This window comes from Macrosteles quadrilineatus, unplaced genomic scaffold (genome assembly GCF_028750875.1).
Source record: "Macrosteles quadrilineatus isolate MER2022 unplaced genomic scaffold, UCM_ALF_1.0 Scaffold_9__3_contigs__length_116548681, whole genome shotgun sequence".
Lineage (NCBI taxonomy): Eukaryota > Metazoa > Arthropoda > Insecta > Hemiptera > Cicadellidae > Macrosteles > Macrosteles quadrilineatus.
Window position 1 is genome coordinate 50,754,015 of NW_026542602.1, and position 16,393 is coordinate 50,770,407.

At 33.8% G+C, this 16,393-nt stretch overlaps 1 protein-coding gene across 1 annotated transcript in view; it reads left to right on the forward strand.

Annotated features, from left to right (window-relative positions):
• The first annotated feature begins 1,013 nt into the window (after nt 1-1,013).
• Nucleotides 1,014-16,393, forward strand: part of LOC129002862 (uncharacterized) — a 31,566-nt gene continuing 16,186 nt past the window's right edge. Inside the window, exons 1-2 of the mRNA XM_054430962.1 lie at nt 1,014-1,065; nt 1,223-1,354. Coding sequence (XP_054286937.1) covers nt 1,232-1,354 — 123 coding nt within the window. The 5' untranslated portion in view covers nt 1,014-1,065; nt 1,223-1,231. The remainder of the gene's footprint in view (nt 1,066-1,222; nt 1,355-16,393) is intronic.

Consider the following 16,393-nt stretch of genomic DNA (forward strand, 5'->3'; position numbering starts at 1 on the left):
TTTTTTTGTTTCTGCTTAGTTCAAATTATATTAGCTGTTTTCATAAATGCAAAAAGAATAATAGTGCTGCACCCTGTTGGAAAATCTTATAACTTTTTAATACTTTTGCAAACCATAGAGCAAACCTTTTTATTTGAAACAGCTGACTAAATTCTTTTATTCCCTTTAAATATGAATACTCATAAGGTTAACATGGGGAACTACAGAGACACTGGGGTGGAGCCCGAAAAGATTTTTGAGATAAGAATATGCTTAAATGTTAATCGGGAATGTGAGCTATCATCATGCCAAATTTCAGCCCAATGCGTCTAGTAGTTTATGCGTGATTGAGCAAAACACACACACAAACTTTCAGATTTATAATATTAGTAAGATTTAATCAAAAGTTTTATCATGGATTATTTATTCTAAAACTATGTCAATGATTATAGAAAAAATGGGGTTTTGACCGTTGCTGTATCAACTCCGGCTCTGCTTTGGATTTTTTTAAATCGTCTAAGTAATGAAAATAGTTTTATTGGTATGTTCTCATGGAAAGAGAATGACAACTACAATGTATAGATGGTTTTTATGAATTTTGAGGCATTTTTTATTAATTCGAACTGCTTAACATGAAAATAACCCTTAAATAATTGAAATAAAATTTTATCTACCCCAGCGATCAGTGTGGACGTACACGAACTAGACACAAAAACAAGCTGAACAATTAATTTACAATGGGATGAGAGGTACTTGTGTTGCTTAGTCGATCCTGTAATTTAGCCACATAGTGTATCTACTGTAATGTATCTCTCAAACACATGGGTAATGCTAGTGAAAAAAATAAGCAAGGTAAGGTGAGTATGGCCTGGCCTAACAGGGGCCTAAATCTGTCAAATAAACTTGTGTGATGGACGTATTTTTGAACTGATGCCAAATACAAGTGGATATGTTGCTATCCATCAGTAGTACAAATTGCTTTAATTGCCCCATATACACACGTATGTTGACGTGCGTCATAATATGTACGCCAACGACTATTTAGGCACCATCCGTTTCACAACTTGCACAGCCTTCTGACTAAAGGTAAGTAAACATAGTGGGTAACATGTAATATCGCATTAGAAAAATAATTGTACAACATAGCATAGGGTAACGTTCTGATACTGTTCTCGCTATTATTCTGTTTTTATAAACATCAACAGGAGTAAATTGTTTTTATAAATATTTTTAATTTTTCAAGGAGACGAGAATGATCAATGCCACCATATTGTTCGTTCTCGTGTTTGCCGGACAGAATAGTCCTGTTTTGGAGGCTGCTGGACCAGACTCAACAGCTGGACAACCGACAACGTCGGCGACAATCACTAAAACGGTAAATATTCAGTATTTTACAATGTCATTTTACAATATCAGAGGACCGAGCATTGCCAAATGGCCATTTAAAGCATAAAATAAACGATTTCAAATAGGTCTTAATAGAGCCCGTGGTGAAAAACTCGACCAAAACTATGTATTGTGCAAACTTCCCTTTCACCCCACGCTCTAAATAAAACATGTGATTGGAATTTTTTCCACTTGTTTTGATTTTCTGTTTATATTTTGTTGTTATTTCGTCACCAACAAGGTAACCCATGTAATTTTTTTTTAATTTAAATTAATATGTTGTGCTTATTTTTGAGCCTGTTTTAATTTATGAAGGGATTCTCTGCACATATACAGGCAAATATCTTTCTAACAGTATGTAGATTTTCTCTACCATGCACAGGAGCTGAGAAAAAAGGTTATCAATAAACATGCTTGTCTTTTAATATATAGAATTAACCCCATGTTAAATCACCATAAGAAAAGTTTAACTTCCATTTTTGACCCGATTAACATAAATATTCTCAAAATACAAATAAAACCTGCGCATATAGGACCGATAATCTATTCTTTTGGTACACAACCCGCGTGTAATTCAGTCCAGTAATATGGTCAGGCTCTGTCATAAGTTTTGCACAAGTTTTTAATATACAGGATTTTGATACGCAATACTACAATGTATTAGGCCTACAGTATTACAAAACAATAATTACAAAAAAGTGTCACAGCTTAACACAATGAATTCAAATAGTATCATACATGCAATTACGATAACCAGTTTGACATACAATACTATTTTTTAATAAATTTTGGTTATACAATTATAAAAAAATTGTTTTTGTTTTTATTCAGTTTTACAATATTATTATAGTATTGCATATCAAAATAATAAAGCTTGGATAGTAATGTCAGATTTCGTTCAAATAGAGATATTTGCATTGAAAATAGTACACAATTTTCCGCATGGAACCACCATTTCAAGCGAATAAAATTGATCACACTCTCATTGTACTAAACTTTTTGAATTACAATTATTTTTGAGTTGTTAATACAAACTTATGTTTGTATTTATTTGACAATTGTGAGATTTGAAATTATGAACCTCTGGATTTAGTACATTCTTGGGTTGGCTTGGTGAGAAATATTTTTCCGTTCAACCAATGGTTTGTATGAAATTAACAATTGACGGGATTCTCCATGTAAAGGGTGAATAACTTTAAGCGTGTCACCGTTGGTATCTCAGAAACTATTAGATTTACAGGAACCGTCTAACAGATAAAGTAGTGTCATAGTAACAGTTCACCGCCAACAGCTGTCGGGCAGATGTTAGCAGATGTTACAAAGTTAATTATTTTAAAGGGCATTCGGAGGAAATTACGTAAGAGCAGGTGGTTTTGGTCGTATGTCACTTGTGACGTATGTGGGTACTGTTTTAATTGTTTAACGAGCGAAACACAGTTTATACAATTAAATGATAGATTTAGATGAGGGTGATCATATGATGTTCAAGGTCATTTGTTTGTGTTTTAAAAAAAGGAAGCTACCCTACACTTATAGTGTAGGATAGCTTCCTTGTTTTGTTCATTGTTTATTTGTATAAAACATGAGGGATGACAATAACTTATATACTATTACAATTAATAAGGAAAACATGTGCGAACGTGCGTATCTAGAGTGAGCGTCTGCTAAAGTGTAAAACGAATGAGGTTATTGGTGGCCTTTATAAAGGCCGTTTTGTGTAGCTCGGCGACGCTTGTGTATTTGGATGTTTACTTCTTCAACTCCTCTATTGTATTATGGAGCTCTTTCCATCTTGCCATGTCTGCATTGTGCTCGGCCCATTCGATGTTGTCTCGAGGCTGAGCGCACCAAACACGATCAAATTTGCGGCGAATCTCTTTCTCCTCCTCTAGCAGTTGAAGTAGTTTTTTTCCTTTCGTTTTCGCTCTTGCTCTTCTGCTTCGATGCATGCTTGGTGTAGGTCAGAGTCTTCAATATCGCTTGTCCACTGTCGTTGTTGTTGTTGTAGGTTGGCCATCTTGTGCAAAGTAAAGGAGAAAGGTTGAGTTGACTGGTGAAGAGCTGGATGCGAAGTGACTGTTGCGTGTAAAGAAGTGCAGGTCCCTGACGAAGTGGGCGGAGCTAAAGCAGTAGGGGTGGGGGAAAGTAGTAGAGGTGGGGGAGAGCATCATGAGGGTATCATTCCATCCGTTTTAAAAGTATTTTGATTCTACGTCCCTTGTCTTGTGAGTGATGTTTCCGTTTTTCTTGATACGTTTTACAATTACATTGACAATAGGAGAACGATTCACATTTTTTACAAGCCATTCCATCTACTTGACATTCAGGTGTTTTGAAACACTTTAGATTACAACAATAGTATTTTAAATCGTATTCCGATTTGGGATCAAAAGATGAATTTGAATTACACTGTGACATGTTGCTCGACTGAATTCTAAAACAAGAATGAAAAGCAATGTGTTGTGAGCTGCTATTTATAGTGCAAGAGTTAGCAGCTCTCATGCATCTGCCACAAGTTAGTCTACATTTTTCCATAGTAGGTTAACCATTTGTGTTAGATCGTGTATGTAATTTTGATGCTTGTCTTGATATGTTTTACACCTACATTTGCAATAGCCAACAGACTCACATTTTTTACAAGCTTTTCCATCAACTTTACTCTCAGGCTTTCTAAAACATTTTAAATTACAACAATAGTTATCCAAATCGTATTTGGATTTGTAAACAAAAGGTAAATTATATTTACGCTGTGACATGATGCTCGGTGAATTGTTGAAACAAGACTGAGAGCAACTGCGTGTAGGACCTGTTATTTATAGTAAAAAGTTCAAGGTCATTTGTTTGAATTTTAAAAAAAGAAACAACATATCAGCATATAGAATTAATTATATGCTGATATGTTGTTTCCTCTTTTAATTTTTTTATTTATTTTTTTAATGACAAAAACATTTAACAAACATATGTACATAGATGGTTATTTACAGAAAAAAACTTAAAACTAACATTGATGGGTGATGTGTAGAGATAGTTCAGTGGAATTGTTTCCGCAAACTCCGTGTGATACCAAATAGAGGGATCCTGGTTGAATACCTCGCAGGTCTTCGTTTTGTAGTTGCTGCACAAATCGTCTTGGAAGATAAACTTGAAATTTCGGTTCATCACCTGGTGAAAACGGTGCCTCGCTCAGTGATGCTAAAATTGCGTCTCCATGTGAAGTTTCTGTCTTCTTCAGCTCGTGAACGATGTAGTGTTTGTGTTCCTTCAATTCGTGACATTTCTTAGTACTTAGAATGCTGGATTTGGACTGGGTGTTGAACTGATCCACCAAAGACTGGAGAAACTGTTGTGAAGCCATTTTCTTGATTAGGACTACCCTGTGAGATGTTGCCTCTGCGATGTCTGGAGTAATACTGATGAGGATCCTGAGACTGTCCACTGTATTTATAGCACACGTTCCCCCCTCCACTGCTATTTCCTTCGTAATACTTCCACTGTTGCTGTTTGAATTTATTTTTGTCCCAATAGTGAAGAACTAGAAAATTAGCTAATCGGTATGCGTTTTGTAGTGCACATTGTGTTACTGTGCGATAAGAGTGATCTGTTAAAGTACAAATAGGTCCATAATTAATTTGATGATCCTTGTCCATTCTTATGTCGAAAACATCGTGATATGTGTATTGTTGTATCCATTGTCTTTTTTCCGATCCTCTTGTATAAATATGGGAAAACTTGTTAGAAAAATGATACATGATATTGTTCAAGTGCTTATAGCTTATCAATCCTTCGTTCCACTGAATATGGTGAAAATGTTTAGTTATCCATTTGTTTGTTCTTCTTGCTTTGTCATTCAATTGGTTTACTGAAAATGGAGCTTCAAATATAAACGGGTATACGACATGTGTAATCAAATCTAAAATCACTAATTCTTTTATCACAAATTCATCTTTGTTATCACGAAATGCTTGAAATTCTATTACACAGGGTTTCATATCCATAATGTTTAACCCTATCTACACACCACCACGTATAGTGTTCAACTGAATTCACACCGCGCCTTGGTCACTCTTTTATACTGTTTTCTTTAATTACACTTCTTGGGTTGCTGGTTCTTCTTGGTTTATAGTTTCATATTCTTCAACAGCTTCTATCGCTTCTTCATCAATTGATTCGAAGTTCCTTAACTGTCTCCACATACCAACTTCATGAGGCAATCTATTAAAAATAGATGTATCCACGTGTCCGTATAATATGGTGCTTTCCGGTTGTTTTTCTAGTGTGTCAATTAAATACTCCTTGATGATTGAACTTGAGAATACAAGTTGTTTCATATATCTAGAGATAGGAGACGTTGCATGCATTAAAATGTAGAATTCTTCACGTGAGAGTAAAATTTTACTTTCATGTTGAGTTAAATCTCTAAATCGTACTTGTAGTGTTCCACGATTCTTTACTATGTCAATTTCATTGTCAGAATCCAAAAGTCGAATATTAGTTTTCCTTCCGCAAACATTAGTATTTAAGTAACATTCAATTAGATTTAAATGTTTTAGAAAAGATTCCCATGCCGTTTCAGAAAATATAACCATTTTTGTACCATGCTGCAAGATTACTGTAGGTGTATATTCCGATGATTTCATTAGTCCAGCTGTTACACTTTTACCCAAACATAGTGAGATAGGATAGTAAATGCGTAGGAAAACTTCTTTCAAAATATTAATTGGGATTGTATCTTCATCTTTCCGCTTCCTCTTAGTGCCATTTTTTTTAGTTTTTTCTTCTTTGTCCTCCTTGTTTTCTTTGTCTTCTTGTTTTCGAAACTTTAAAAATTCTTCTATTTCATTGACGATTTCTTGATGGTTTTCTTGATCCAATAATGCTGCTTCCTCTGCATCCTTTTGAACGACTGATGGAGAACTCATTTTACTCATGATGTAGTGTAGGATGTTACCCATTCAACGAACGAGCAAAGACTGATTGGTGGTGTGCGAAGCTCCTCCTTTTATAGCCGACTGGTGGTTGTGGTGAAACTCATTTACAACACTGTTTTGACTAATCCCGTCAATGGTGTGTACGTTACAATTTTATCATGCAAAATTAAACAATATGCAGATGTTGCATCAGGAACGTTCTCTTCAAACTCCATTTCTATTTTTATATCCACACTTGATGACTTTACAGATTCGTTTTGTTTTGAACAATCTATTACAATTATTGGAGCTTTTGATTCGTACTGCTCGGGAGACAGTATCGGGGTGTTTGTTTTCCCGTAGTATGAACTTTGGAATCTAGCGTACATATCATACAAAACAGTGTACCTCTTCTTAGTGAAAGAAATATTAAAGTTGTCGTAAGGGAAAAATTGTGAATTAAGAAACACTTTACAATTTGTTAGTTTGCAATGATCGAAATGGCCGGCATTAGCTAGTATATTATTCCTTTTTTTTGTTTGTAGTGCAAATATTACATATCTTGCTTTTTCCAAATGAGTAGATGTTTTTACAGTCCATGTATGTCTTTGTGTTTTAGGTAAAACTGGATATTCATGAAATTCCCAACTTCTGAATGGTATTACAATATCTCTATCTGATTTCAGTTGTCTCAACAGTGTTATTCTATGTTCGTCATTTAATCGCACATGTGGTACTCTCCAAACGATTTTGTCCAAAGTTAAATTCCAGTCTAAATTTGCATCAGTGGTTCCAGCTGCTGCGCAAATAGTATCCTTATCATTTGATGATCTTAATAACACTAATTCCTGTTTCACATTTATTATTACTCTTCTGTAATCTTCAGCAAAGCCTAGAAATAATTTCAATGGTATGTAGAAATCAAAGTTCCCTGCAGAATCAGGGGTGATTGTGTCGTTATCGGGTGCAACCCATCCTCCAATTCTTAACAAATTCTTCTCGTTTTGTGTCAAAGATGCTAATCCTTTTAATGTGCTTGTTAAACCTACTTTCTTTGTAGAATCCACAGTTACTCCAGATATTTCATATCTAATTTCATCAAATAAAAATGCCATTGGATTATTGATAAAAGGAACGGTGGTTCCAGCTGTTCCATCTTTTTTTGTTACTCTTCCTTCAATATATAGATAACTTTCGCACGGAAGAGTGTAAATATCCTGTTGTTGTATAGGAATTCTAATTTCATCATTATTATTCAATTTTGACGAAGCGTAGGGGTTGTGCGTGTGATACTCCTTTTCCCATAAAGTCTCGTCGAATGTCGGTCCTTGTGCTATATCCAGTATTTCCATTTTCAATGAGTTTTATTCCAATATCCTGTAAAAACTGAATGTTTTCAGTAGTTAATCCTTTTGCAGATGATGAGCTAGTTAGGTGTTTACCCGACAACTCTCTCTTCTTGAATGACAATCCCATGGTTTAGGTGGATGCTTTTATGTGAATCCTGATCGTAATACGTTCTTCTCTGAAGTCTATGAGGTTTCCGTCTTGATCTAGTATGTTCAACACGATGTCTGAAACCACACTGGTGTTTAAGGGAAGGTACACCAAGTTTTGTGGCTTTTCCACAATCTTAAAACCTGGGGCGACTGTCGGATAGAATGTGTGCAATATATGACTATTCTCTCCATCTCTGTATGATCCTTGTATAATGTTACATGTAATGTCTATCGTATTAACTTTCAGTATTGTTACAGTTTTATCACCAGAATAGGTCTTTTTAGGTTCTAGTATTGGAGTTGTTTCAGAAAATCCCAATAATCCTCCAATTGAATGTTTTTGAGTAAAATCAATATAATAGGAAGAAGTTATTTCAGCTTTCATGGTATTGTTATTTCCTCTTATTGTTATATATTCTTTTTCTGATTCCTTTTGAACAAGTTCGTTAAGTTCTTCGTTTTTCATTTGTTTTTGTATAAATTCGTTAATATGGTCTATTTCGTAAGATCCTGTCGGTAAACTAATTTCTTTCATTGGTGTTAATTCTCCTAAATTATTTTTGCTTTTGTAATAGTGTAATTTGTTATTGACTCCTTCAGAAATATTTGGAATAGAATTGTATGTTGTTAAATCCAATAATGCAGCTTCCCATAATCTTCCTTTTTGCAATCGTAGAGCTGGAAATAGAATACTGCGCAGAGTTGATGAAGTGCCGGTCAATGAGACCGTATAGGAAGACATCTTAAAGTTGACTAACGCTTCTAGCTAAAAAATCTAAACATAAGTGTCCGCAAATTGTTGTATCGTCAGGTTGTTCTCTGTTATAGTTGTAAAATACTTCTTTTGCTGTGCGAAAGTAACGTTGAAGCTCTTTAGGTGGTGGCATATTACCGTAACTATCGAAATAATAAATAATTTGATCAAGTTTTTTTATAACATATCCAATGAGTGCCAGGACCTTCACTGTTTTCTAAATTAACTATTCCAGTCTCATTTTTCCATATTTTACCGGGCAATGCATCTTTCATAAACACTCCTCTAAAAAATGGTATTTTCATACAAGAAGCGTATATAATTAATTCTTTATTTGTCAACTCTTTGTTTGGAATTAGTATTTGTTTTTTCTTGTTTAATACACACGGTATGGTCTTAAGTATAATCCTCCTCCTTTTTTTATCATTGACCATATTGTTGGTTTCTTGTTTTTTTTATTTTGATTATTCCTTCTTTTCCTTTTAATACTACCTCCTTGCTTTTTAACCGTTCGTTTTCGGCCTTTCCTCCTCTTTCCTCCTCCAAACGTAGTTTTTGTCTTCATTGCTGCTGTTACTGCCAAAGCTGCTGCTTTTTCACCAAAACTTGCGTCACTAGATTTTACTCTTTGCCAAGCCTTTTCAGCAAGCGCTCTATCCGCTATGGATCTATTTTTTGTATCTGCAAACTTTGAATATGCTATATCGTGCTGTTTGCAAGCTTGATCTAGTTTATTTATTCCAGAATCTCCTCTTTCCAGACGTTTTTTCAATTTTGTTCCAGGTCCACAGTATTGATATCCTCCAGGCAAATGCAGTTCTACTGGTAGTAAATCTATTGTTTTGTTAACAATTGCTCCAATTGGTTTAGATAATAGAGAAACTGCTGATGATGTCAATCCTCTTCCTCTCTTCAAGCTCTCTATATCACGACTGATGTGCTTTACCTTTAACATCTCTATTTATAGGGGAATGTACCCACATCGGCTTCACTCCTCAAGTGTTTGACAATGAATGTTTCATTTATGAATTGATTTCTTATTATGTACCTTTATCAATCCATATTATACTTTTTGTATTATCATCTTCTTTGTTATATTTTTGAATATGTTGTATAATTACATGTGTGTACTTCTTCATTTTGTTCATCTTTTATTAACACTTGCTTTTATATATTATCTTTTATCTAATCCAAAGTCACCGCTTCGTGAGGTAAAACTGTATTTTAAACATTTTTCTAATGGTGAAATCTTTCTACAGGTTTAGTTCTAAGCATCTTTGTTCTGCTAGACATAAAATATTGCTTCATAATAACCCTATCAATCCATTGATCTCTTTGATCTGGATGCACTTTGTTATGTCCTGGATATGCTGGTATCATATTGTGAAAATCAAACATTACAGTACCCAAAAGTCTAGCAAGATAGTTTACATTGACAGCATTATCCATTTGTTGTGGATCTTCAAGATTTGTTATTCTTTTATTATTACATGTGTATATTTCTTCATTTTGTTCATCTTTTATTATACACTGGCTTTTTATATGATCTTTCATCTGATCCAAAGTTACCGCTTCGTGAGGTAAAACTGCATTATGAACATTTGCTAATGGTAAGTTTTTACAATCAAAAGTGGTAGTCTTTATATTATTATGTTTATATTCATCGGTTATTACAGGAACTTGTTTAAAAACTACCACATCTTCAGGATTTACTCCCCCTTTTACATTAGTTATCTTTTTGTTCTCAGCATGCCAATTTCCATTCTTTTGTAACATGATTTGACTTACAGTGGCAGCATCTGTTGGTTTTAATCCTTCTTTAACCTTATGTAATATTTTACCTTTGCAATCAATTTGTTCATTATCGTGAATAATACAATTATCTTTAACATATTTGAGGTTAACTGCATCCGAATCTTCTTTAGGGTATCCTATATCATTTATAACAAAGTTATAAAAAGAGAATCTATCTTCTTTTCTTTCAGGGATTATAGAATGTAAATATCCTTTATTGACTGAATCTTGACTATCGACAGGATCAGCTAAGTTTGTAACTCTTCTGTTTTTAACATCGTAAACTTCATTATTAACTTGTAAAGTATTTGACAGTTTTGAAAGTAAATAATCTTTGGTGACGGAATCGGAGTTTTCTATTGGTTCACCAACATTTGTTATTCTATGAGACTTGGCATTATAAGAGTCGTTTTGAAGTTGTAAGCTCAACAATTTTTCACTTTTTAAAGTTTTCAAATTTATTGCATCATTATCATCTTCTGGATCTTTTACAAACTTCAATCGTTTGCTGCTTATGTTATAATCTCCTTCAGCTGTTAATGGTAAACTATATCTTTTACCATTGGATTTTGGTTTTTCTCCAAAATTGGAATACCTTCCAAACTTGTCCACGCTCATGATTCAACTGAGTTCCCTCGATTCTTGTCCTCCTTTTATATGCGATGATTAAGCAATAATCCTTCGATTTCGTAGTTCATCGATTAAAGCTACCCATTCATTGTCCAATCCGGTATGACCGGCTTCCATGGCTTCATGTAATAATCTCATTCGATCAACCAGCTTATTGACATCATTATAATATATTATGTTGGTATTGTATAGACTTTTTAATAATCCTTTCCCTGAAGATGTAGGTTCGTTGGTTCTTGGTCTTTTGTGTAACACATTTAATTCAGCTGTAGATATAGCTCTTCTTTTAAGTTGAGATTTTTTCACTTGTGTTGGAAAAAGATCAGCTATGACACTTGTGTATTTTATTGATCGATTTCGATAAATGGGCAAATCTTTGGAATACTGCTTTTTATGTGCATTTGTATCATTTAGTATATTTTTAAACACTGATAGGTCTTTTTTGGTATATTTACCAGGTTTGTTTTTAAAAATAAGTTCAAACAGTCCTGTTGTACCTTTATATTTTTGGTTACCAATAAGGATGTTATCGTTTTCATCAATATCCAAATTACTGTCTCCAATCATAATACCATTGTCTTCAAGTCTAGCTCCATAAATGTGATATCTTCGATTAGCCTGTGTTGAATGTAACATTTGTAATAAATATTTTCTGCCCAAATTCCCTTTGAATGCTATGTTTGTGCTTAATGTACTTAAATTTGTAGGATTAGTAGATCCTTCTTCTGAACGTGCGGAAAATCCTTCCTTTTCTCTTGAATCTTCAGTTTCTTCAGTTTCTTCTGTTTCTTCTGTTTCTTCACTTTCTTCGCTTTCACCACTTTCTTCAGTCGATTGAAATTGTTTATATTGTTCATAACCTCTTGATTCTTTTTCATACTTAGAAATTGGTAGAATAGCATCTCCTTCGAAAGGTTTTTCAATATTTTTAACTAATCTGTTTAAAGGATCAGTAACAGGTTTAAATGTTGATTCTATAAACTTTTCTCTTTCGCTTATACCTAGCTTCAGAGCTCTGTTTTTATGTCTAATAGAATCACTAAGTGATTTTATTTCTTTTAAGAGCTTTTCTTGACTTGCCATGTTTACAGTACGAAGTGTTGATTTGAAATAGTGATATTTAGTGAAGCAGAACGTATTTATCAAACCCTATTCTATATCGTCCGTCTTTTATGGCTTGTTCTTTCATAATGACCAAAAATCCATACTTTTCTGCCCATGCTTTTCCACAAATTTGTTTAAACTTATCAAATGACATATCAGCATTTACATGATCGTTATATACGTGTTTCAGGTTGGTTTCATCTTGTTTGAACAAAATTATAACATTTGCATTATCTCTGATAAGCTGCTTTGGAATTTTACTGTATGTTTGTCCTATATATATGCTGTCAATATTATTATGTCTTCCCATGGCGAAATAGTTCCTAATAGTATCATGATTTTCACATGAAACGTCATCAAATAGAAATACTGAATATGGTTTAGCTTGGTTTGGTTGCAAAACTTTATCACTGGCGTTAAATTTATAAAAGTTAACACCTGACACCTGCGATATGATTTTCTCCAACAATTGATACTTTGGCTGATGTAGTGACTTTGAAAATATGTATAAGTTATTAAACCTCAATCCTTTAGGATTTGTAATCAAATTAAATACGACATTAGTTTTTCCACAGTTTGAAGGACCACTTATAATACATCTGACTGTGTTTGGAAGTAAACTACCATGTTTGCCAATGTTGATTGTGTCGTTATCAACAGTGTAATCATCAATATTACTAATGTTGAATTGATCTTTATGATGAACAATCTCCATCTTATTCAAAATCCAATGATACAATGAGCTGTTCCCGTTAAATTAGGTCTTTTATAGGTATCCAAGAATCTTCTTTTTTGTTAAAACCTAGCCATCGTACTTTAACTTGGTCTTTTTTCCTTTGTAACACTTTTTCAACAAGATATACATCACCTACTGTAGATTTCAATAGTTCATGTCCGTAGAACGCACCTTGTAACAAATTGCTTTTATTATCCTTTAATATGTATGTTTCTGGTATAGTTGGTTGCACTTTGTATATGGTAAATACTTCATTTGTCCAATTAGGTAGATATTTTTTAGTAAATATCGTTTTATACTTACTTATTCGAACTTTATCATTTACATTGAATTTTCTAGGCTTCTTTATTTCAACTTTAGGTTTTGTATTGTGCTTTATTCTTTTTAATACAAGTTTAGCATTTTTCTTGTTTACTTCATTTGGCGTCATTCCAATAGTTCTGTGAAACCTGTTGTTGTAATCACTTATTAACTTTGGTAAAATATCAATCCATAAGTAGGCTCCTCTGTTTGAAAACATTTTATACATCGCTCCTTTTAACGTTCTATTAAATCTTTCAATTATAGCCGCTTTTTTTTCAGATTTGGTTGAGTAGTGGTTTATGTTGTATTTTTTCATTAACTCTGAAAAACTTTTATTAAAGTATTCTTTGCCATCATCAGTTTGTAAATGTTTCATTTTGTTTTTATCTCTCTTTATAGCGATTTCCATGGCTTGTGTTACGCTTTTACCAGTTTTATCCTTTAATGGTAATGCATCTGCAACTTTGGTAAAACAGTTAATCACTGTAAGTATATAATGATGTCCTTTATTTATTTTACTATATGGCCGCATTTCAATTAAATCTGCTTGATACAAATCATTTATTCCTTTTACAGTTGTATTTCTTCTTGGAAAGTTTACTCTTGCAGGTTTGTGTAGCTCATTTACAATGTTTTCTTTAAAAGCCATTATGTTGTTTTCACTGTCAATGTTGGCAAAGTAATGATTTTCATTTTTTCGTGCATCTCCTTATATAGTTATGTTGTGTTTTTACTGTCAATGTTGGCAAAGTAATGATTTTCATTTTTTCTTACATCTCCTTATATAGGTCAAGGTCATTCAAACCTTGTGTAAAAAAGGGGGAACACAGCGGGCAATGCTGTGTTCCCCCAATTTTACGGAAAGGAGAAAGGATAAGTGGTGTAGGACGATGAAAAGGTAATTAGTCGATAGGGTTAAGGGAATAGTGACCAAATGGAAGTGTGTGGATCCGGTCTGGTAGGATGTGTCGTTTGTCATCGTTGCAGGAGAGCGCCTTCTTAACTTCTGTCACGCTGTATAGTTGATGATTATAACTCCTGATTGTGTTAAAGTGTGCAGTTAAAACTTTATCTTCATACAACACTTGCTTGTAGTCTTCAAAAAGTACATTTTTCTTCAAATACAAATTCTTTACACCTTTTGCCTTTTTTATAATGTTGTCATCATGTAGTTTCACAGCATACAATTTTGATATAAGTGCCACGATTTCTTCAAGTAACACTCCGTTAGCCTCATCTTTAAATTTCCCTAATACTTTCTTGTTTCTGTCTTGATCGTAGTTTGGATGATCTTTAGGATAGTCAGAAAAATCAAATTCATCTTTATATACAAATGTGCGAAGATCTCTATACATATCTTGAGTAATTATCTTGTAAATAAAAGCATCTGTATCCATGTAAGTTATAACTATGTTCTCTCTTCCATAATGTGCAACCATCTTGTTGTAGTGAAAATCATACATGTGCGTTTTTGATATATCTAATATTGACATTCCTATATACAAAGGTCGATCCATTTTTATACTAGTTTTCTTCATAGATACGGCAACAAGGTTTTCATTAATGATTACTGATGATCCAAAGTTGGGCTTCTGTACAAGTTTCTCCAATTTCCTAGCATCTGTTACAAGTTTTACATTTTTGTGTTTCCTTTTATTTTCCAGAGTTTTACCGAATATGGCATTATTCATTAATTTAAAAAAGTCCTTCTGAAAGGCTGACGTTGCTGCTGCTCTTCTTGTAGTGTTGGAATCGATGTAGGGTTTCAGCCAGCAAGATTGAGAAAATTCCAAAACTCTGTGTACTTTGGTTAGACGAAGTCCTAATTCAAGTGCTTGTTGTACAGTCCAAAAGTGCGCTACATATCTTTGCTTGTTATTTAAATTCATCATTAATTTAGGATGTTTTCCAGTTGGCGAGATTTCAGTTTTTGGTAAAAGAGGAAGATCGTAGTGAAGGTCGTGTAGATGTTCTGGGTATTCGAAATCGCAGTCTAATATATATCCTTTGTCACCATGTTTTGGAATTTGAACAATATCTCCAATTGACTCTGGGTCTATCCATTTAAAGTTATCATATGGAAGGGGGTTGGACATTGCCCATCCATACAAATTGTTTGCATCAAAATACCCAAGATAAACTGATGGTTCTTGCTGGTTGTAGTTTGGCAGATCTTTATTATTGGCTTTTACATGTCTTACAACGCTTTGAGTCAATCCTCCTCTGACACCGGACTCAACCATAAGCACCATATCAATATCTGTTAAAAGTTGAAGTTTGCAATTGGTTTCTTTTAACATAGCCTGCCAAGCTAATCCTGGAGAGGTGTAAGAATGAAGAGGGTCTAATCCGTATGCTCCTAAACAGGTGTTTCTGAATTCCTCCATCACATCACAAAGCAAAGTAACATCGAGTTTAACATAAAAATCTGAATAATCCCCTAATGTTTCCATATCAAGTTCGTTCCAAACTCTGCATGCATGTTGGTAATCTTCTGGTGATATTTCTGAATTGTTCAGCTTGTTGCTAAAGGCTTCTGGTGGAGGAAGTGATGTCTCGTCAAATCTGTGCAATCCATCGATGTAATCATAAGGGAAGACTCCTTTTCGAAGAACTAAATCCAATTTGTTGTTGTCTACTATTTTACTTGTTTCTATTAAATTTTCTCTTGTCAAATTTTCTGATAGTTTCATAAGACTAGAAGGCATAAATCTGTAGGAGTCAAGAAATCTGAGTTTCATTTTACCAACCTTTTTTGAAAACTTATAAACCTTTCCATCGTTACGGCTAATACATCAATTTTACCATTGTCCCTTCCTAATTCAGGTATTATAAAATGTCCATCATAGCCGCTTAAGTTGTGCATTACAATTGGAATATAGTTAGGAATTTTATAGTTTAAGTTACAAGCGTTACACGCAGCACCTCTGTAGCTTCCAGTCAGATGGTCATGGTCATGCACTTTATGATTATCTTCTGTAAATGTTTTCTTGCACAAATAACATGATGTTGATAAATCGTATTCTTGAACTTCATCGGGTGACATAGGTGTCATAGGTTTTACCTGTGTATAAATTGCCTCTACTTTTTCAGCTATATTGTACAGCTCGTCAACAAAGTGTTTAGCTGCATCTTCACCGCGATACACTTTTGGTTCAGCTGTCAGTCCATAATCTTGTAAATATTCTTCGGAAAGCGTTGACTTGATGAGTAGACAAAAACTGTTGGGTGAATGTAGTTGGTACTTGTTTCTTCTTGACGTATCCTCTTCTTGATGTTCCAACGGTAGTAGAGTAGATTC